This window comes from Wyeomyia smithii, chromosome 2 (assembly GCF_029784165.1).
Source record: "Wyeomyia smithii strain HCP4-BCI-WySm-NY-G18 chromosome 2, ASM2978416v1, whole genome shotgun sequence".
NCBI classification, from domain to species: Eukaryota; Metazoa; Arthropoda; class Insecta; order Diptera; family Culicidae; genus Wyeomyia; species Wyeomyia smithii.
In genome coordinates this window covers 164,695,668-164,719,324 of record NC_073695.1, presented here as the reverse complement: position 1 = coordinate 164,719,324, position 23,657 = coordinate 164,695,668, and the positions used below count along the sequence as shown (strand labels likewise).

General features: G+C 38.4%; 1 protein-coding gene across 9 annotated transcripts in view; it reads right to left on the bottom strand.

Moving 5' to 3' along the window:
* Positions 1–21,690, bottom strand: part of LOC129720821 (phosphatidylinositol-binding clathrin assembly protein LAP) — a 79,300-nt gene extending 57,610 nt beyond the window's left edge. For 6 of the 9 annotated variants that reach the window (XM_055672619.1, XM_055672624.1, XM_055672623.1 and 3 more), the window contains exons 1-4: positions 21,307–21,690; positions 15,236–15,378; positions 15,104–15,179; positions 9,318–9,338 (exon numbers count right to left, since the gene is read on the bottom strand). In XM_055672619.1, coding sequence (XP_055528594.1) covers positions 9,318–9,338; positions 15,104–15,179; positions 15,236–15,378; positions 21,307–21,436 — 370 coding nt within the window. In that variant the 5' untranslated portion in view covers positions 21,437–21,690. The remainder of the gene's footprint in view (positions 1–9,317; positions 9,339–15,103; positions 15,180–15,235; positions 15,379–21,306) is intronic. The other 3 variants (XM_055672620.1, XM_055672626.1, XM_055672622.1) reach the window with 2 other exon arrangements.
* Positions 21,691–23,657: the final 1,967 nt, after the last annotated feature.

Sequence of the window (23,657 nt, the reverse complement as noted above, 5' to 3'; positions counted from 1 at the left end):
GTGCATCGGTTGAATTTTTAATGTAAACTGCATCCAGAATGATACACAGAATTATGAAAAATATTTTAAATATTGAAGCGTAATAGAAAACCAGTTCACCCTGACATTTTCTTAATGAAATGTTTTATGATGATAAAATCGGGTGAAAAATGTGATAAAATCGGGGGCAGATAAAATCGGGTACACATATAATCGGGTGATTACTATGAATACAAAAACCATTCTAAATAAGCTTTATTTCTCTAGTCTGTTTTATTCTTTGCAACCTGGACTTTTACAATCTTCAATAAAATTTCTGAAGGATTTAAATTAGGAGACTGCGCTGGCCAAACTAATAATTTTATCTTTTCGTTTGAAAATCATCTCCAAGTTTTCAAAGCTGTGTGTTTAGGATCGTTTTGCTGCTAAAAGATCCTGCAAAGTGGTATGTTTTCTTCGGCATACGGAAGCGAAATCGACCACCTAGGTACACAGGAAACTTTACTCTCCTTAAAAAGCGACATATATTGGCAAGAACTGAATTTTTTTAAAAGTTCTTAGACTAGGGTGCAACTAAATGGCACATCGTGTGTTGGACGGATGAGTCGAAATTTAACCTTAACCTTCAACGCACAATTAACCAAGAAAGTAGTAAAATTTGAAAGTGACCACAAAATGGTGTGGTGCTGTTTTCTGATGCTGATGTGGAACCCATTCATCATATAACATAGACTAAGAGTACTAACGACTATATAGATAATTTACGTAGCTTGATGCCTCCGTATGCCAAAGAAACCATGCCTCCTCGTTGGAGGGTTACGATCACAAACACACAGCATTGAAAACCTGAAGATGATTTTCAGAGGAAAATATAAAATTGTTGGATTGGCCAGCACAGTCCCGCATCAAAAATCTATGAAAGATTGTTAAGTCCTAAGTCCTGTTCTATGCTACGAAAATCATTTTGATTTGAAAATGTTAAACAAATGAAATTTAAAACCTGTGCTAAGAAATATATAAAACAAATAAAATATAAACTGATAATAAAATAAACGGTCACTTTAGATCTCATTAAACTTTATAGATAGACAGTTTAGCTGTCTATACATCTTCAAAATATTTCAAAACGACTTTATTGAGGATAAAAACTATTTCTAACAAAAACTATTTAATGTCCAACATTCTTCTTCGACATTCTTCTTCACTGCGAAAGTGCCCACTACTAACAAGCAGTGGCAGACCATCAGTGAGACCTATGCTAAACACTGGTATTGTTGCCAGAGAACACGATTTTCAGGACGTAATTCCCGTATGACCGAATTTGCGCCAACTCGATCAGATGTTGGTAGTACCCTCTCAGAATCTAATCAAACTTTGTGGGTGTAGTCGGGTACGGGAAATTTGGTACCCGTACCCGACTCTTCAAGAATTTGCGAACCCGTACCCGACCCAAACCCGAAGTCTAATTTGTTCAAAATACCCGTACCCGACCCGAACCCGAAAAAATGTATTCCAACTATCCGTACCCGGACCCGTACCCAAAAGAAAAAAATGCCGAAACTGCTGGTACCCGACCCTCATAAATTTTGTTTTTTGTTTTTAATTTATTTTTTTTTTTAAATACCTAGGTACCTCGCACATTTTATGCACTGATTGTCATATGTGGCCGGAGTTAGGCTAGAATCGAGTGAGCATGTGAACGGATGTTAATGAACCCAGAGTTCCAGGCGGGTAGTCCCTTATAAGGAAGGGGTCCACTAGGTAAAATGCAAGTCTGTTAAAGTTTAAAATAAACGACGAGTTTATGTGAACATGAACAGCAACCTGAAATTTAAATATTATAATAAGGTCAAAGTTAATATTGTTTGTACCTTGATAAATATTTGATAATTCACTTTGCCCAAAACCTATATATTTTTACTACAGATTCGGTGTCATCGATTCATTCTAAAAATCGGTATAACACAGATATTTCTGTACATGCGGCATCCCTGGTCACAATGCAAACCTATGCAATCGCTGTCAAATCTCATATATTTGCTTCGTACCAAACATCTCAATGCACAGTGGGGCATCGCTGGCCATCAGCCTAAAAAAAATTTACGTCAGCTGTTTCATATTTTTCCTTTATTACTATAACATTCAAGTTAATAGATCCAAAATTGGGGTATTTCATCATGAAATCTGTGTTTTTTAATGATTTTTCGAAGCTTGGCATAGTGACGTTTTTTGAAATATTTAAAAAAAAGCTCATTTCATTGAAACGCTCCGCAGCACAGTGGTTCGAATTGTATGGCAAGGGCGCTTGTAACGGGGTAATGAAACGATCGTAAGACCCCGCGGTCAGCTGACAGTCCGATGACGGTTCGTTGACAGGGCTAACGGAAGTAATGATAAAGAGAGAGAGAGTAAGAGGAATAAGACGTAGAGAGAAGAAGAAGTAAAGTCGAAAGTGAAAAACGATTGATTACACGCGACACGAATTAAAAAGTGTGAAATATTTAAGTAAATTGTTAGAAGCGGAGTTGACGGTCTAAATGATTAATTCTTTAAAGAGGCTTCATTCGTTGTCATCGGGTCCAAAGGAAAAGTTGATCAAGCCACTGATACTTATTTGCAAGTAATAAAATAGAATAGAGGTTAGATTATGCAGCAATTATAAATTGATTGCACTTACAGTTATCTTACAGTTGGAAGGAAATAATACGGTGAAAAGGTGATAGAAGAATAAGGAAAAACTAAATGTAAGTAAAGGAAATATTAATTAGAAAACAAAAAGGTAACGGAAAATTATAGCTTTTAGCGCTCGTCGATAAAACGTTTATTGGACTTTTTCGCACGCTCAAAAGATAGCCGCTTTTCCTCTTCAACAATCTAAAAGATTTATATGGTCCTTTGAACCGGATCTACGATGAGTTCTCGTGTTGCTAAGAAATCCCACTGTCAGGCATGTTCCGAGAGGGATACTGAAAGGATGGTCAGTTGCTGCTATTGTAAATCGTGGTGGCATTTCGATTGTGTAGGAGTCAACGACAGCATCGCAGAGCCGGATCGCACGTTCATTTGTCCCAACTGCCAGAGACCGTTGGCAACACGGCCAGTAAATGCTTCACCCTCGTCTGCAGTTGCTAGTGAACGCAACAGTAATGCGGGAAGTGTGTCCGGATGCTCCGGTACTTCTAGTTTGAAAACGAGAGGGCTCGTCTGCACTTAGAAAAACTCGAGGCCCATAAGGCTCTAGCATTAAGAAAGCTGGAGCTGGTACGTCGGGAGCAAGAGCAGCAGCACGAGCATCTCAAATTACAAATGGAGAACGAAATACTGAAGGAAACTTTTCGGCTGCGGGAAGTAATTGAGCTGGACGACGATGAAGATGCTGACGGCGGTGAATCGCAACAGAGTTCATTCAGCAAGGTAAATCAGTGGCAGAGTCGACAACGGGAACAGAAGGCTTTGGTTGAAAGCGGCGATGCTGAGCAGAACGTCGTGAATACGATGGCTATATCTGGCGAAACCCCCGCTGGGCAGGATGGCGAAACGCAACCACCCAGCAATTGGCAAAATGTTTTGAGAAGGGTGATAGCAGGTATTTCGTTAGATGAGGCAGGCTCAGGGCCGTCTTCAGAAGGTTTTCTCGATAGAACTTCGAGCACACTAGTGCAAACAGGGAACAAGCAGCAGATAAATTATACTGTTTTTAACCCAATACCGGGTGATAAATTAGTTGGTCCGACGCGTCCGTCTTTAGGTGCAAAAATACCAAATAAGTCAATACCTTTTGCAAACAATAAGCAGCAGAGTGCTGTCACCCCGTTGGTTCCTCCGTTGATTCCTCCGGTTCTCCCACCGTTCGATAATGCAACACCTTTCGCGACCGCGAATCAAGCAAGCAGTTTACCCACAATGGATAATGTACTGCATAATATCATTCCGCATGACCCAATGCATTCGCGTCAATCCGTACATACACGTAATCAGATTCAGTCAATAAATCCAGTGAATTTGTTACATCCATTGAATCCAGTGAATTCAACACAACCATTGCATCATTTGAATTCTGTGCCGAATCCGGCGTTACCGGAAAATCAGAGAGGATCGTTAAACAGGGAACAATCATCAAATGCGCATCCAGGTGGGACAGTTCCAAGGCAGATTAGGAACAGCCAGCCACCACTAGAGCTTCACACAAACGAATCGTTGGAGTACGGTCCTACACCGAGACAGCTCGCTGCCAGACATGTGATTGCAAAGGATTTGCCTGTTTTTTCCGGCAATCCGGAAGATTGGCCGTTGTTTATCAGCGCATACGAAAATACTACTCAGGCATGCGGGTATTCGGACGTGGAGAATCTAGCCAGGCTACAAAGAGCTTTGAAGGGACACGCACTTGAATCGGTGAGGAGTAGATTACTATTACCTGCTAGTGTACCTCATGTTCTCGCTTCTTTGGAAACGTTGTACGGGAGGCCGGAATTGTTGATACACATGCTGTTGCAAAAAGTACGCGGAGTTCCAGCGCCGAAGCAGGATAAGTTGGATACAGTGATCAAGTTCGGAATGGCGGTACAAAATCTCTGTGATCATTTAGTCGCAGGGGGACATGAAACGCATCTGAACAATCCGATGATGTTGTTCGAGTTGGTGGAAAAGCTACCAGCGAGTATGAAACTGGATTGGTCGCTTTATAAACAGCGAGTAACGACTGCGAATATCGAATCTTTTGCGCAATATATGAGTACCTTGGTGCGTGCAGCGACGGACGTGACGATGAATTACGATCCGGTGGCGCAGCAGCAACCAGCTCGTATGGCAAAGGCGGAAAGGTACAATAGAGACAAAAACTTTTGCGGGACACATTCGACGGAAGCAGAAATACGCGTTCCGGCGAAGGGAGGTGAATTACATACCCCGGTGAAGGAGGAAATAGTACGTTCTTTCGAGCCAGCGTGTCTTATTTGTAAAGACCCGAAGCATCGGGTAAAGGAGTGTCCCAAATTCGCAGAAAAAGATCCGGATGAACGTTGGAGAACAATTTAACATTTTGATTTGTGTCGTACATGCCTGGGAGCGCATGGCAAACGCACTTGTAAGGTTCGGCGACGTTGTGAAGTCGATGGGTGTCAATTCCGCCATCATCCACTTTTACACAGTAAACGGGAAGCCAAAGGAGAAGACAAAAGGACTTCACCTAAATTTGTTCCGGAAGTTCACGCTGCTAGCCAGCCGGGCGGATCCAGAGCCGTTACAAATTACCATTTTACCGAAAAGATGACGCTATTCCGAATCGTGCCTGTGACGCTGCATGCTTATAATCGATCTGTGAAGGTGTACGCCTTTCTCGATGACGGTTCATCCAGGACACTAGTAGACGAGGAAATCGTACGACAACTGGGTATAAAGGGTGAACCGCAGCCCTTGTGTCTTCAGTGGACAGCGAGTGTGAAACGCATGGAAGCAGATTCTCAACGGGTCGCGATGGAGATAACTGGAGGTTCCGGTGCTACTAAACACGCGCTTTCGGACGTACGCACAGTGGAACAGTTGGACCTACCACGACAATCTTTACGATATGTGGAACTAGCCAAGACTTATCCGTATTTAAGAGGTATTCCAATTGCCGATTATAATAATGCAGATCTGCGTATACTCATCGGAAACGATAACGCACATGTTACCGCCACTTTGAGGGTTCGCGAAGGGCGACCGGGTGAACCGATTGCAGCTAAATCACGCTTGGGATGGACTGTTTACGGAACAAATCCAGATAAAACCGGAAACCGTGCACACAGCTTTTACATTTGCGAGTGTCAGGATGATCGTTCGCTTTATACGATGGTGGAACAGTTTTTCTCTGTGGAGAGTCTTGGTATCGTGGCTGAATGTACTCCGGAATCGAAAGAAACACAGCGGGCTAATCAAATTCTAGCGGAAACCACTAGAAGAGTCGGACAGCGCTTCGAGACGGGACTTCTTTGGAAGTATGACTACTTCGAGTTTCCGGATAGCTATGCGATGGCGGTTAGGCGTTTACAGTGTTTGGAACGGCGTATGCAAAAACCCAGTGATAGGCGAAAGCGTGCGGAGACAGATGTATGAGTATGAAGAGAAAGGATATATCCACAAAGCCTCACCGGAGGAATTAAAGGAAGCGGATCCGCGACGTGTATGGTACTTACCTTTGGGTGTGGTGCTGAATCCGAAGAAGCCATCTAAGATACGGATTTTCTGTGACGCGGCGGCCAAGGTGGACGGAGTCTGCCTGAATACGATGTTGCTGAAAGGGCCTGACTTGCTCAATACCTTGTTGGGAGTGCTTTTCAAATTCCGGCAGAAGCGAATTGCTTTTTGCGCGGATCTGAAGGAGATGTTCCACCAGGTACAGATTCGACGTGAAGATCGGCATGTCCAACGGCTTCTCTGGCGGCAAGAGACGACACAAGATCCTGACATCTACCTGATGGATGTAGCAACTTTTGGGGCTACGTGCTCACCATGCTCAGCACAACACGTCAAAAACGCCAATGCCGAAGAGCATGCCAAGGAGTATCCAGCAGCGGCGGAAGCAATTGTTCACCGACATTATATGGACGACTATCTGGACAGTGCGGATAGCGTGGATGAAGCGGTGGAGTTGGCCCTCGAAGTTAAACATGTACATTCTCTGGGTGGGTTCCATTTGCGGAACTGGTTGTCAAACTGCGATCGAGTTTTGAAACGGGTCGGGGAATCCGATGCTGGATACGAGAAGAGTCTGCAATTGGACAATAGTAACACGACCGAACGAGTACTTGGGATGTATTGGAGAACAGAGCCAGATGTTTTTACATTTTCCACGGCATATGCAACGGACGTGCAGCGACCCACAAAGCGGCAGGCATTACGGGTGGTGATGAGCCCGTTTGATCCGATAGGCGTTATATGCTTCTTTCTTATCCACGGTGAAATATTCATTCAAGAATTGTGGAGAGCAAAAACGGATTGGGACGAGCTGATTCCCGAAGCGTTGTGCGAAAGATGGGTACGATGGACGGAGAAGTTTCAGTTTCTGGACCAGATAAAAATTCCGAGATGCTATTTCGGAAACCGGACAACGCAGGAAATCGAGACCACACAGTTGCATATTTTTGTAGACGCGAGCGAAGACGCTTACGCTTGTGTAGCGTACATTCGGGCTGTTGTACCGAATGAAATCGAAATGGCGCTAGTGGGAGGCAAAGCAAAAATTAACCCGAAAGTACAGTCGATTCCGAGGTTGGAGCTGATGGCTGCGGTGATTGGTGTGACACTGGCTAAAACGATAGTCAAGGAACACACGCTACGATTCGACGAGGTGATTTTCTGGAGCGACTCGAAGACGGTGATGGCGTGGATCCACTCCGACCATCGGAAATATCGGCAGTTTGTCGCTTGCCGTGTAGGAGAAATACTCGAAATCAGAGGCCACACAATGGCGGTGGATTCCGACTAAGGAAAACGTAGCGGACGATGCTACCAAGTGGGGGAAAGGTCCATGTCTATCATCGAACAATCGGTGGTTCCAAGGCCCTAGTTTCCTGCGCCAAACGGAGAAACAGTGGCCGTCATGGTCTGAGCCAGCTGCGGAATCCACCACAGAGGAGCTAAGAGCGTGCATGGTCCATCACGTAACAACAGCAGCACAGGCAGTCGACTGGAAAAGATTTTCCTCGTGGATGCACTTATTGAAGTCGGTGGCTTATGGGTACAGATTCAGCCGAAACCTAAAACAAAAAGCCGCAGAGCAAAAAGTGCAGCGTGGGCTGCTAACGCATGATGAGCTGGTGACAGCAGAACAGCTTATATTTAGTTGGGTTCAATGGGAACAATATCCCGATGAAATGACAGTTCTAAGTGGTGACCAGAAAGTGCCAACGCGACTGCGGACAAAATTAGAGAAAACCAGCAGAATTCGTACCCTGTCACCTTATGTTGATGAATTTGGCGTGCTCCGCTCGGACAGTCGAATTGCTGCGGCTAGGTATGTAGCCTATGACACTCGATACCCCGTTATTCTACCGAAGGAACATATAGTGACTCGCTTACTGGTGAGTTGGTATCATCAAGAGTATTTGCACGCGAATGTAGAGAGACCGTAGTTAATGAGCTAAGGCAACGTTTTCATATATCGAAGCTGAGATCGCTAGTCCGCGAGGTCGGAAAGGGACTATTTTTGGCCTATGGGCGAACCACTATGCGCAGCTTCAATGAAAGCTTGGATTTTTTTGGCGTCGAAGAAAAAGTTGATTTGTTATTAGTTTGTATTACTTATATTGTTTTAATTTTTGTAAAAATAATCTTTTTTTTCGCAAAACTTGGTTGGTTGATTTGAGGGGTCGTGCAAAAAGTATGTAATCTGGTTTTGTCAGGAGGACGCCCTGTGTAGTTGCTTGTGGTAATTCTATTAAATGAAAAGTAAGGGGAAAATGCCGAAAATGCATGATGCATGATGTCATTCCCTTGGTGCAAACACTGCCGACAACGGTTCGAATAGGTGATCTCTCGTTGAGTAAGAATGGGTGATTTTATCTCTGATCTTTCCGATTATCGACACTTAGAAAACACCTAGGCCTGAAATTCTCATAATACACGAAACTCGAATTACCCGTACCCGACCATCTCTAGTGTGTAGGCCTTACTAAACCAACCAATTTTGCATTTTTTTCTTGAAATGTATATGGACCAACATTAAAAAAGGTTTTTTTTATAAATCGTCATATCTGAATAATTATGAGAGATAGAGAAAAATTGACGATGGATGACATTCAGGAAACTGTCCGACTCTCATTTAAAAGTATTGAAAAAATTGAATTTGGGAATTGAAACCAAAAAAAAATATTTGAAAAACAAAATTGATAAGTTTATAGAGAAACAATTTAGTTGCCTAAGTTCTAAACAAATTGAAGAGGGCACTTTAACGAAAAAACAGTTTTCCTAACAAAAATTTTTTCGTGTCCGACGGTCTTTCATGTTGAAAATAATTCATAGATATGCAGAAGTTTTTGCAAAGAAAACTTTTCCTATATTGAAATGTTCAAAAAAGTTTAATGTAACTTAAATGTCTACCTAGATAACTTATATAAAAAATTGATGATCCATATTTTGTTTTGTTTTCAAAATGATTTCTTTTTTTCATTCATTATTTTCAATATTTTTAAATCATATCTCTCATCCGATTTCTCGAAAATTAAAAAAGGTAGAGAGTTGAAGTCAAAGAACATATATTTTGTTTAATCTGGTGTCACGCCAGGATTACTGATGTTTTGCGCTTAATAATGTAACGCGTTAGTATTTATTAGTACGGTTATTATGTGAGAACTTACCCATCCTAGCTCCAACAGCACCTTCGGGAATAAAGGGAAATATGTAAGATATAGTTTAGTAGAGGTTAACTTAAAATATGAGTGTTATAGGCAAAGGAGAAAAGCGAAATATGTGATTGATGTTACGCATACCTGCGTTATATAGTTGGTTTTAGGAAATATACATTGTGCCTTTCAGTCAACAAATTTATTCGCAAAGTAGTGATCATGTAATGGTTGAAACAAATAACGCATGGAATGGCATATTTCTTTTTGTTTTCAATATTTTTATTGTGACCAAGCCTCGGGACATGCCAGGCATACTCATTACTTTCAAGCTTAATTTCAATAAAATTTACTTTTTATTGTAGTTAGCGACATTTTCTGGTCATAATATGTATATACGAACCAAAGTGAACAAACTCATACGCTTTCATAAAATAATCAAAAAATATGAATTAATCTATACTTCTCAGCTCCTAGAACACTTATTGTTATTCAATCAAGTTTTATTTGTAATAATTTTTCTTTAAACAAAAATGGGAACGGACACATGTGAGTCCTTATTGAAATTCACAAAAAAGTTCCAATGGTAGTTTTTCTTCGATATAGGTGTCAGTTTTAGGAAAATTTGAACCACAAAATAGTTCAGTTCAGTTATTGTCACAAACTTTTCAAAACAGATTGCCTCCAAGACATAAAGTTGATCAAGGCTCATGAAAGCAAACAGTAGTTGAACTACCGGGACGAGAATATTTTCCGGGTTTCGTCAACAATACTGAAGCATCTCAGTATTGTTACTGCCGAAAAAAATCACTGCTGAAGATGTTGATTTGATTTGAATACTGTAGAATATCCATGGTCGCGTTACGTGATTTGTTTTGTATGCTTAAAATTTTAGAGATTCAATCCATAATTCAATAATTATTAGACATAATTAAGGCCGTTACAAAAATTCTTTTCCATTTTTTGACTCCCTCAAAAAATCTTAAAATTAGGAAGGTAAGGAAAAAATGTTCAAGCCGTTACCGCGTATATTCTTAATTCAGCAACAACCAAGTCCAGTGACAGTAAGAGTGTCAACAGGCAAATGAAATGGTTTATAATAATAAAGTGTTATTTTTCAACATTGATTTGAGTGCAAGTTGCAAAAGCCGTATCTTGCATAAAATATTTGATCAAAGATTCTTTTTCGCCTTGGTGTTATTTATTTTCAATGGATGTTTTATTTAGTTGAATTAATGTTTGCCAGTAACTCGCCTCCAGAAGTATGAGTATTTGATAAAGAAAGAACGTTTACTTCAGTTCCGACATGCTGAGACTCTGAATGCTTAACCCTCTAGTGGCCAGTGTCGCCTTTAGACGGTCTTCAGTTGAACCTCTAAAAAGCTTCAATCAATACCTTAAAAATGTTTATAAAAATTTATAATGATTTTTTCGAAGTCCGTCTGAAAATTAACTTGGGCACTGTAGGGTTAAGAAGAGCTGCCCTGTTCATGCTACTATTCCGATAACTATAGAGACGTTATTTTATTGCTATACTACACACACCAAAATATCTCTTCATGGTTCAGTGAAATACTTTGCTGAAAGTATATCAGCAAACCACATGTGGACCTTAGCTAATTAAGTGTTGGACCAGATTAACGTGAAAGTAGATATGATAAATAGGGTGTGGGACTACTTCGGCAGAGGTTTCCTTCGTCATATATTTCTCATTAGAATGAAGCAAAAAATCATGACGAAGAAAACCCCTGACGAACTAATCCCACACCCTATATATCTATAGTTCAACAGTAATTTGGTCATGATCCTGAGGGAAACATGGAACCGTTACTCCAGCTGGTTAACCAGCAGAATATACTTTGATTTACTAAATGTACAGGAAAATTTCATTGCTGATTATTCATCAGTTGAACTCCAGTTTGCTGAAGTAACAGTTGAGTAGCAGATTAAATGGTCTTACAGCTCGGCATAATCCTGCAAAATTTTGCTGGTTTCCAGTGAAAAATAAATTGGTGTGCAGAGTGGTATGAGATGGTTACGACGTAGGACCAAGGGACTGGTAGCCTTCAAGCGTAACGAACATCTATTTCTGTACCGTTCGTCTCAAAACTACTTTCCCTGCCGTCACAATCTGCTTCAATTTGTTTTGGGACACAATTAATGTACTGAATATCAGTAAAAATATCACATAACATGCAAAAATTTGAGCAAATTGCTCAAAACTATCTGATATGTTAACAATAAATGCAGTCAACATTTGGTCGGTTTGCCCGAATTAACATAAGTAAAGGTAAACTGGCCATTTTTCGGGTGTCAGTGCCAGTGGTTTTGGTAACGCGTCAAATGTATGGTAACTGACAAACCCGTGCGTAGAACTAAGCAATCTATTTGGAGGGCTACTCAAGTGTGGTCATAGGTCCAAATCTTTGAAGTGAAACGTACAAAAGTTCTCTTCTTAGCGATATTGACTAAAATAGTAATGACGTTGTCGATATCCCTCTTCCTCGTGACATAATAAGTCTCTCTTATAATAAAACTGACGAGATGAATATAAGTACTTAAATTATAATTATAAATGGTTTTGACAAAATAAAACCGATCAGAGAAACGTTTGAAACTTTTTATTAATTTTCATTACTGAGCAATAAAGTAATTTCTTATCTATTAGACGACATATTGATTATTCAACAAAAATTTCGTATGTTAATAACCTTATGGTACTAAAAACGGTTTAGTATTTTCTTCAGAATTGTTACACTCGAAAAAATATCTCTCGGAGAAATGTTTTTCAGGAATTGTTATATAATCGATTAGAATTCGACCATGAAACGTTTCAGGCAATGTTTTGTTTTTTCAACATTCGGTCGGTACATAACACATGGAAATTCGAATAATGCATAATGAATGAAATAACATTTTTATGAAATACGCACCCTTAGAGTTGGCGGTAGACTTTAAAAAAAGGAACTTGAGTTCTCTGAATACAAAATCTTTTTTTTCTCGAATATTATTCTATTCTTATATATAAATTAAAGTTACGAATGTGCGACCGCCAATAACTTTACAACGGAGCACCTGATTAGAGCTGGCTTTGTTTTGTTGTGTTTGTCTTTGTCCAAGGCAAATTGTTACGGCGAGAAAACTAGGAAAATTCAAAGGAAAAATTTAGGTAAAATTTACGAAAATAGAATTTACATATAACGAAGAAATGAGATCGCAGAAGGCGCAATGAACAACAACAATATGACAGCAATTTAAAACAGGTGACTCTCGACAGTTAATTCGAAATCATCCTTGAAAAGCTACTACCGAAAATTAAATACAAATAGAAGTATGCTCGACTGGTGGCTACCGTCACGGTGATCGGTTACACTATCTAAACATATAAAAAGGCAGCTCTGTCTGTTTGTCTGATCTATATAGGCTTGGAAACTACTGAACCGATCGGCGTGAAATTTTGTATATAGGGGTTTTAGGGGCCGAGAAAGGTGACTGAGATAGTTTGAAACCCCTCCATTTTAGGAGGGAGGGGTCCCATACAAATGAAACACAAATTTCTGCACATCTCGAAAACTGAACAAGCAAATGGAACCAATTTTGGCATATGGATGTCTTTGGGGGTAACAAATATCTCCAGATTGGTTCGACACCTTTCCCTCTTCAGGAAGGAGGGGTACAATACAAATAAAACACAAATTTCTGCACATCTCGAGAACTAACCAAGTAAATGGAACTAAATTCGGCAGGTGAATATTTTCAGGGATAACAAATATGTCCATAATGGTTTAACACCCCTCCCTACTTTATACGGGAGGGGTCCCATACAAATGAAACACAAATTTCGCACAGCTCGAGAACCAATTAAGTACCAACCAACCAAATTTGGTATGTGATTGTTTTTAGATGTAACAAATATGCCCATACTGGTTAAACACCCCTCCCTCTTCTCGAAGGAAGGGGTTCCATACAAATAAAACACAAATTTCTGCACATCTCCAGAACTAACCAAGTAAAAGGAACCAAATTTGGCAGGTGAATATTTTTAAAAGTGACAAATATGCCCATAATAGTTTGACACCCCTCCTTCTTCTGGAAGGGTGGGGTTTCCTACGAATGAAACTTTTTTCACAACTCCAGAACTAATCGAGTAAATGGAACCAAGTTTAGCATGTAGAGGTTTTTGGGGCAAAAAATATTTTAATGGTGGTTCAACACCCCTCCCACTTCTGGGTGGGGGAGCTCTTATACTAATCAAACATAAATTTCTATGGTGGTTTGGTACTCCTCCGTACTCTGGAAGGGGAAGCAGGTCTCCCATACAAGTTAAACAGATATTTCAACCAGGTTTTCCGGAAACCAGCCTACAATGATCGGGTCGATGCACAGGAGCCAAAACTCGACTTCAGAAGCCATTTTGAATTTAAGCTGGAAACTTCCGGATTCTAATATAGGTGTTTCCGCAATCATAATGATGCACTGAAGCCAGAAGTCGACCTCAGACAACATTTTGAATTGTAAGATGGCAACTTCCGGTTTCTGAAAAACAGCCGAAAATGACCGCTTGCCATTCAATATGAGTACCTCCGGAACCCGAATGATGCACAGAAACTAGAAATCGATCACAGATATCATTTTGAATTCTAAGATGGCGAATTCCGGTGTCTGGAAACAGCCGAAAATGACCAAATACCACCCATTATAAGTGTATCCTTAACCAGAATGACGCTCAGAGGCCAGAAATTGTCTCCAAATGCCATTTCGATATACAAGATGGTAACTTCCGGTTTCGGAAAACCGCCGAAAAAGACCGAATATTACTTGATATGGATATTTCCGTAAAAGAGATGATGCATAGAAGCCAAACATTGATCCTGGACACTATTTTGAATTCAGTTTCTGGGAAACAACAAAATTACTGAATACTACCCAATATGAGTATTTCCGGAATCAGATTGATGCCAGAAAAACAGCTGAAAATGATCGAATACCACTCAATATGGATATTTTCAGTACAGAAGCCAAAAGTCGAAGATGTTGTCATTCCGATTAAACCAACCATTTCAAATGATCAAATGACTTGCTTTTTGACTTTGATCATATCCTATGGTCAATTCGTCGTGCATTTGCAGACTATAAACAAACCGCAAGGAAACAATAAATTTGGAATGTTTAAAATTATTAAAATAAACACAAAAATGGGCGAGACAAAATTTGCCGGGTCAGCTAGTATACTATAATATAGTTCAATTTACAAATAAGACATAACACATGAGTAAGCTGTGTGCAAGTGAATCAGGGTGTGATTCTGAATAGCTGTTGTTGATAGTTTGGGTTTAAAACAGAAAACGGAACGCTATTAATCAGTTTGTACTGTACTCGAAATTAAACGGTGACAAACCCGAAACAACCCAAAATTCCCCGAAACTAACTTGGCGGATTTTCGAGCCAAATGATGGAAATGTCATTGAGTTTCTTCAAAGTCAAGAAATGTTCGATGTGTCAAATGATGCCATATGGCATCATTAGGTTGATTCGTGTATGCACGTGATACTAAGTATTCAAATTCTTCGAAATTAAAACTTAAATCTTAGTCACTGCTATGTTGCTCAATATTTTTCTTTCGTCTGAATGTTGAATGTTAATCGTTTCGTGTTTAGTTTTTTAAGCATGTATATATTGCGTTGAATGTGTGATTTATGAAAGTTTGTAACAAATTTCGAAAAAAAAATCCCAAAACGATAACTATAAATCAGAAAGGCACACTATATATATATTTATACTATTGATGTTTTGTAACATACCTTGTACACCACCCTTGTCAAGGAAATTGTTAAGTTGAAATGAAGAGTTACTCGATGCTAAGTACTGTATAAACCTCTGAAATATAAGATAAATGAATAAGGAGATATTTACTGTTAAATTCTGCATCGTACCTCATTGCCATATGCCAGCATATGATGTGTTGTGATGAGGGCTTTATAAACAACAACCCAGTTTGCATTTTGTGACCGCTCTACCAGCAAATTAGCTAAATGAGGAATAGAAACGTTTGGTTCGTTGGTACAATGGACCAAATCTGAAAAGAGATAATCATAAGGTTGTAAGTACTGTATCGAAAACTAACTGTTAATACGTATCAAAAAAAAACTATAATAAATAGTCTAAAAATAAAAACTGTAGTATACAATATAATCATTTTATTAAAACAGGGTGTAACTAGGAGGAGCAGGGTTAAAAAGGGCGTTGTTCTGTATATTAAAACCACAATATCCGCAGTATATTGTTTCCGATCAAACTCATTAATTCAAATGCATAATTTTTTTTTTTGACAAACGTCAGCGTAGTTAGGAATAGTAGGGGCTATTTCCATGCTTTAGAATTTGAATCATCCGAATACAACACACGGAAATACAACAATTACCAAGACTAAATTGCACAAAATGAATTAATCTACTAAGATTATCAAAACAAGTACTGTAACACAAAAACGCATGGGGTAACACGTGATAATTTTGTCGCTTGCAGGATTTATTTAACTTGAATAAGTCAACCTAAAAAAAAAACAATCATTGTCCAATTTCTTTTTCTCAAGATTTTACCCTGTTTTCTCACAGAAATAATTTCTGGCTATGCCATTGTATCACACAAATAAAACAACAAAAAAAAAATTAAGTTCGTTGATTGCAAATTTTCCTTTTTTAGTGACTCAATTATTCGAAAAATTCGATTATCCGCAGTGAAATTTGAGTAATCGAGACCGAAAAGATAGGATTTTTTTATTCCGATAACAATCAAAATCGCCTTACTTGTTTTTCTATCGAAAAATTGAGACTCGTATTTTTCTGTTTGGCCCTTAGGATGACATTTTCTGCAATAGAGTGGATCCTCCAAGGAAAATATCAAACTGTACTTTAAGCAAAAAAAAACATAATGAGTAAAGTTTTGGATTTTTTTCTACTGCTCAAATCAATGTATATATACTTATATGAAAACCGGTTTGTTTCTCGCAAACTGTCACAACTTCCTTGACCCCACCCTTTCAATTACGTCACGTTTTTATACCCCCTCCCCCTTTTTTAGTTATAATTGGCTAAAAATTGAGAAATTTGTAAAAAATGCATTTTTTTAAATTAGAACGATTTTTCGAACTAAATTTCTATTTTTAACAACGGCTTTGACCCGTTAATATTCAAGTTCATTAAGAAGTCAATGTGTGCAGTAGGGAAAGCAAAAAATAAGCGAACTGGAAATATGATACAGATTGCGATATATTTCTCCAAATCTTTATCATATTTCCAGTTCGCTTATTTTTCGCTTTCCCTACTGCACACATTGTCTGCTTAACCCGAATCAACCCAATGCAGCCATATGGCATCACTAGACACATCAAACATTTTTCAACTTTGAATGAAGTGGAATGTAATTTCAATCATTCGGCAACACTTGTATGAACATAAATAGGTGCCGCTTGGCAGAGAACGTAAAATCAAGTTAGTTTAGTTTTGTACGTGGACGTAGTAGCTCCCCAAAGTCAGACTGAAAATAAAAAGTGCTCAAATTGGCGAAATGAACTCATTACGTCGGTAGATTTTTTTTTCTTGATCTTCCAAAAATGTTATCATATTAAGAATTATTCTGTTAGAAAGCTATAACTTGCAGCTACAAGCAAGGAGAAAACTAAGCTCAGAAACGTAAATGTAGCGGAATGGCATTTGATTGAAATAGTGTGAAGCCATTTGGCGTCATTGGGCGTACTAGAGTACCGGGTTTTCGGTGCGTATTTCCGTTGTTGCGTCTCTAGCCTGTGAGATGTTTTGGCAGGTGGTAATATATATTTTTTGCTTTATTTTGTATTTTGTCACATCGTTAGGAATCTTACATTGCAAAAGGCATTGGACTATCTAGATGAGCTAAATTTTGAAGACGATGAACATCCAACACGAGTGGAAGCACTATACATTCAACCACCTGAAAATGATGGTAATGTCAGCGGTGAAGACGACGTTGATGACGACGAAATAAGTGGTATCCCGGACAATGTATGTGCAGGACAGCTGAAATCTGGTTGCGAAATCGTACTGAGTAGCGGCGAACGTATCGATGGCTTCACAGACACAGATGCAATGGATGTTGAAGTTAGTGAAACTGATCCAACACCATCAACATCCAAGGCTCATGTAAGGACGCGAAGTGCTGCAAGTTCAACTATTGCCGATTCTCCCGTTGTCACTCAATCCTTTCTTCCTGTGCGAAAATCGTATTCCGAAAAAGTGTTCAATTTCCAGCAAAAAACATCTAAAGAAAAAAGCTCGCGGCCACATTGAATCTAAAAGACTAGATGGTACTGACATTCACCTAACCAAATGGGTGGACAATTCGGTTGTGTGCATTGCGTCGACTGTATACGGGAAGATGCCTGTTTCCAGTGCTAACCGCTATTCTAAAGAAGCACACAAAAAGATCTTGGTGAATCGACCATGCGTTGTTATTGAATACAATAAGTATATGTGTGGAGTCGATCGAATGGACCAAAATGTAGCTCATCTGCGAATCGGCTACCGTGGAAAAAATGGTGGTTTCCCATTTTTGCGTGGTTAATCGACGTTTGTGTACATAATGCTTGGCAGCTGCATCGACGCGTGAATCCGACCACGTCGCAATTACTGTTCAAGCGTGAGTTGGCGGTTTGGTACTGCAAGCACTATGGCCATATGCCGAAAGCACCTGGTGTAAGCGCACTATATACAAACAGCCAAAAAACACAATAATCTAAAGGACAATATACGCTTTGATCGAACAGACCACTTTCCGAAGACAACCGAAAGTCGACGGCGATTTGCAGGATATTCATGCAAATCTCAAATCCGCATGGAATGTGAAAAGTGTAACGTTGGGCTTTGTATGAAATGTTTTAAATCGTTCCATACTCCGACATGATTCCATTTTTCAGTTTCATAATAAAAACAAGAAAAACAGTGATTTTTACTATAAACTTTTACTATGATGCCATATGGCTTCAGGATATATCTCGGAACCCAAGATATATTCCGATGTCCTGACTTTTTTTTCTTAGTTTAGGTCCTGGTAGCTCGCTCTGAAAATTTCAGCGAAAAATATTCACAGGGGAATTTTGGGCTGATTCGGGTTAATGAACTAAAACGATTTTACTGAAAAACTGAAAATGAAAGGAAAACAGTGCAACAATTTTTTGGCTTTGGCTGTTCGCTTATTTTTCGCTTCCCCTACTGCACACATTGTCTGCTTAATGAACTAAAACGATTTTACTGGAAAACTGAAAATGAGAGGAAAACAGTGCAAAAATTTTTTTGGCTTGGCTTCTATATATTATTTTTTGATGAAGATTGATGCGAAAATAAATTTCCCCGAGTTTGAACATATTTCAACTTAAGAGGCAACAATGGCGCCATTTTGATTTTTGAGAAATCGGAAATTTTCGATGTTTTATCGACGCCAGTTTGTTTTGAGATCAAATACCAAAATTCTAAGAGTTTGTCCACTTATGAGCATCTTCTTACCCATCTTTAATAAAAAACAGATCTTGAATTGGACAAAAACTGAGCTCAAAACGGTGACTCTACGAAAACGTTTTGGCATGGTTTTAGTTTATTTCACAAAGCAAAATAATATCGAGTGTGTATGAGCATTAACGGTAATGCGCTAATATCTAAAAGTGGTAGTCAAATTATGTCTTATATTAAGTAAAAAAAGACAAAAATTCCGCCATTTCTCAACTTGACCTTATGTTTATTTGACTTTCCCGTTTGGTGTATATGACGACAACTGCGGGAGTTGTGCTACGATCGTATTAAACGTAGCGATCACTCTCAGCCGAATTTCGAACATATGACGACTAACTTGTTAGACCAACACCTTACCTCGAGACAACCTGGCAGATTTCTGGAGCCTTCTAGTGCTTGTGAGGTGGCAGAAAGTGTATAAGGCGTTGAACTAATACAATTGAATACAACTATGCAGGAAACTTAAAATTGTGTTTAAGTCCAGCATAATAAATTTTCAGTTTTGTGTTAACATCATCATTTTCCGGTTTTGTGTTAACATCATTATTTTCCGGACTTTTTTTTTGGTTTTCTAGCTCGCTGGTTAGAGTTGTTAAACTGCGTCGTCATACCAGTACCAGCAATTACCAATAAATTAAATGTATTATGGGCTGTACGGGTCTACTACGAAAGGCTGAAACTCAAAGGCAGAAATACGAAAGGCTGAAATCACGAAAGGCAGAAAGCTACATAAGCCTGAAAAACACGTAAGACTGAATCACGAAATGCTGAAAAATCATAAGGCTGAATAGTTCAAAGTTCATTTCTAAAAAAGCATTCACGGCTTTCGGCCGAATCGACTGTCTTAGATGTATGCTGTCCTTGCTCGCTCTCGCTCGTTCGGACTAAACTAGGGAATAACCCCAACGAGTCAGTAGACCTAGAAAAACGAACGAACCTATTCAGAGGTATTTGCGGGGGGAGGGGCTACCACCCCTTTTCAGCCTTTCGAGTTTCAGCCTTTCGGGTTTCAGCCTTTTGGGTTTCAGCCTTCCGTTACTAACCCGGCCTGTACAATTTGCTTTCTACCTCACTATCATCATAACAGTTAATTTTGAAAGGATGTTTGTATCATTATTTGAGATTTTTTAACCACAATCCTGAAATGACAAATCCTTATCGCGTTAAACAGTAGCAGAAAAGTGGTGCCGCTCTCGGATAACTCATTGGTGCCGTTCTTGGTAAAAATTACCGAGACCCTGCAATAAATTTAAAGTGTAGCTACAGTTGGGTTTGAAACATAGTTTTTTGCTTAGATAACCACAATCTCTGTATTTACAATCATTTTTTTACAAACTTTAAAATAATCTACGAGGTTTTTGGTGCAACTAAATAACTCAAAAAACATCACGGAAGAGCAACTGCGAAGAATGCGGTCGTCAACTCAAAACTCTATATTTTCTGAAAATTAAATTTTTCGTTCACGAATACATGATTGAGGATTGTTTCATAAAACTACGAATACAACTTAAATATTGAGCCAAGATAACAAAATTATATCGTATTTCACTCATCTCATATTTCATGTATAAATGCCCAGCTGAAAAATGAGTGGCCAAACTAACGAACAGATAACAGCTATTTATGGTAGTACGCTGAACTGCATAAATATCTGAGAGGTTTGACTCATGTAGTAGTACAAAAGGCATATTTTTTATCTCCACGCCCAAACTATATGAGGAAACATAACTTTACTCTCTCTATAGAAAGATAATGCAATCAGTATAAAACTAAAATTTTTCATCAATACTCGACATAATGTAATGCACCTATTTCAAATTTGTCTATAATGCTCATATTCTACGATCGCATACTCTCCCTTTTTTTATTATAAAATTTCACAAACAGTTTGAGATTTTATCACAGCATATTCATTACATAAATAAACATACAATTTAAAAGCAGAAGTTACCAAATGTTACTTCACAATATCTGCTATAAAACAGAGGAAAAAAAAACGATTCGGTAGTGAAACAATTACATACAGAATACATATTCGTTGTAAAATTTATCATATAATTTATGCATTCTTACTTATTTTCAAAAACCGGCATCACAATACTGCTTTTAGGCGAATTGATTATATACTTATTTTTTCGACCTTTCAATTCAACCTAGCACAATCGAAGCAAATCAAAATAAAAAAGTCTACGTATACAAGTAAATTCAGACTATCAACATTGTGAATATACTGGGCGTTTCCAATGATAGATGCAATGCAGCTTGCCTAATTTCCTACTTATAAGACTAATCAAACACAAACATAATTGAACAAAAAATGTTACATATAAGGGACAAATAATCGATGACGATTATTAGCTCTATGAAATTAGGAAAAGTTCAACACCCAAGGACGTTTGCAATGTAAAAATCTCATGATAATCATACGTTGCAGTTTTCAATCTAATACAAAAACTTCCACTTACAGTCCAAATGTTTTTTCTTCGGTCCAATCATTTCTTCGGTAGTCGCCTTGCAGACTGATTTTGCAAGACCCTGTCCAGCCAGGCTGTGCCGAGCTGCTAATAGTCTATCGTTGATGGTTTGTCCAGCCATTACACCCGTCCGCGCAGAACTGCCAAACCGATCGATGATCAATTGTATACTAAATTTCTACCCTTAACACTTAAATAATTTGTATAAATTCAAAGAAAATATATTACTGTGCACACTGTTTTGTAAATTTTACACAAATGGAATGATGAAAATATAATTTTACTTTTTGTCAAATATATGATAGTCACATATAAAGCCTCTCGATGTGACTACCGATAAAATTTACAGTCTAATCTAGTAATAGATTGGTAGAAACAGAAAAATGACCTGTCAGAAAACAGAAGAGAGAGCTCACAAATGATTCACATTGTACGTAACAATATTCAAAAGGTACACGGAGGAAAATCTACACGCAAAAACTAACTCTTTAGGTTGAACTTGCAATTAGGATTGGTCAATCTTAAATCAATCTACAGAGAATCGATCTTTTCCGTCTCGGTTTTCGATTTCACAGATCGATTCTCTTACTCTGAAAAAAAATAAAAGATCGTTTATTTTTCGATTTGATTATTTCGATCTCTTGAAAATTTGAATTATTTTTCAGCATTTTTATGATGCGATTTTGAGTAATTGTTAGATATCGTGTACACGCTCACTCTGGGCTTAGATTATTCGGGTTATTCGCGTTGAAAGAGATTTTTAAGGCTGTTCGCACCTACGTGAACGCTCATATGTAATTGTCAAAATGTGCGTGATGACAAAAGTAAAAATATTTCCTTCCTTCTTTTTCGCATGCAAAAACCAAACAAATATCAGCAACACCGTCAACGCGAATTGAAACATAGATATCCAACTCAACCAACAATACGGGCAACAAAAATGTGACGCCCTTCCGAGTATGATGGCGGTTGGGTGAACTACATTTCATGCGCACACACAGAAAAATATTAAGGTAATTGCTATCTCTTTAAATTTGGTCAGATTTGTGCGGTGTTTTCAACAGACTAATCTATATGGTCTAGATAATAATTATCATTTATTACAACAGGACTAACAAGCAAATGATGAAATTGTCTATGTATGAGATGACCATGATATGAATTAATTATTTTGATAATTATACGACTAGTCGTTTATAGTTGTTTGAAGGCGTTTCAACAATATGTTTTTAATGATAACCAAGATGACTAGTACAAAATACCTTACTTTTGCAGTATGCAGCGGACACGAGTTTCGCCGCGCGTGAACGAAAATCGAACGGATTTGTATAGGTACTGTTAATTTGGTGATGACGACAAGGTGCTGAAAGGTGAAGCATATTTTCAATATCATTGTAATTTTTCAAAATCCTTATACGGTATTACCTAGGACAGGATGTGACAAGAGAAACCAAAATTACATAAAGTTCTGCCAAAGTGAAAGCCCTCTCTGATTGGTCGATTTTGTTAAGCGCACTGTTAAGTTTTATTATTAGTCGGTATGGTTGGCCGTACTGCAAAAACTTTCGATATTTTTGGTTTACCCTGTTTCTGCATAACAAGTGGATGAACATGTTTTTATCGTATCGTATATCACTCGACTTAGTTCGACGAGCTGAGCATTTTCTGTATGTGTGTGTATGTGTGTGTGTGTGTGTGTGTGTGTGTATGTGTGTATACGTGTGTGTGTATGTGTGTGTGTAGAGCACTCCCAATCTCACTCGATATTCTTAGAGATGGCTGGACCGATTTCAATGAAATTAATTGCAAATGAAAGGTCAATTTGCCCCATAAGACCCTATTGAATTTTATTGTAATCGGAATTTTAGTTTAGAGTTTATGTATCAAAATGTAAAAATCACGAAACATCAATATCTCAGAAACTACGCAACCGATTTGAACAAAATTAATTTCAAATGAATGGGCTACCGAATAAACCCTCAACTTTCGAATTTCATTAATATTGAACATGTGGTTCAAAAGTTATTTACAGAAACGTGTTCTCGAGACTATTTAATCTCACTCATGTTTCTCAGAGATGGCTGAACCGATTTTCATAAAATCAGTGTCATATGGAAGATCTTGTTGCCCCATAAGACCCTAATAATTTTTTTTGCAAACGGATTATTACTTTGCCTGTTATGTTTGAAAATGTGAAATCCAGCTATGAAAAGTAAAATATTTACAAGACTACTTAAACTCACTCACTTTTCTCTGAGATGGCTGAACCGATTTTCACTAAATTAGTGTCGAATGAGAGGCCTAGCTGCCTCATAACACCCTATTGAATTTAATCGGACTGT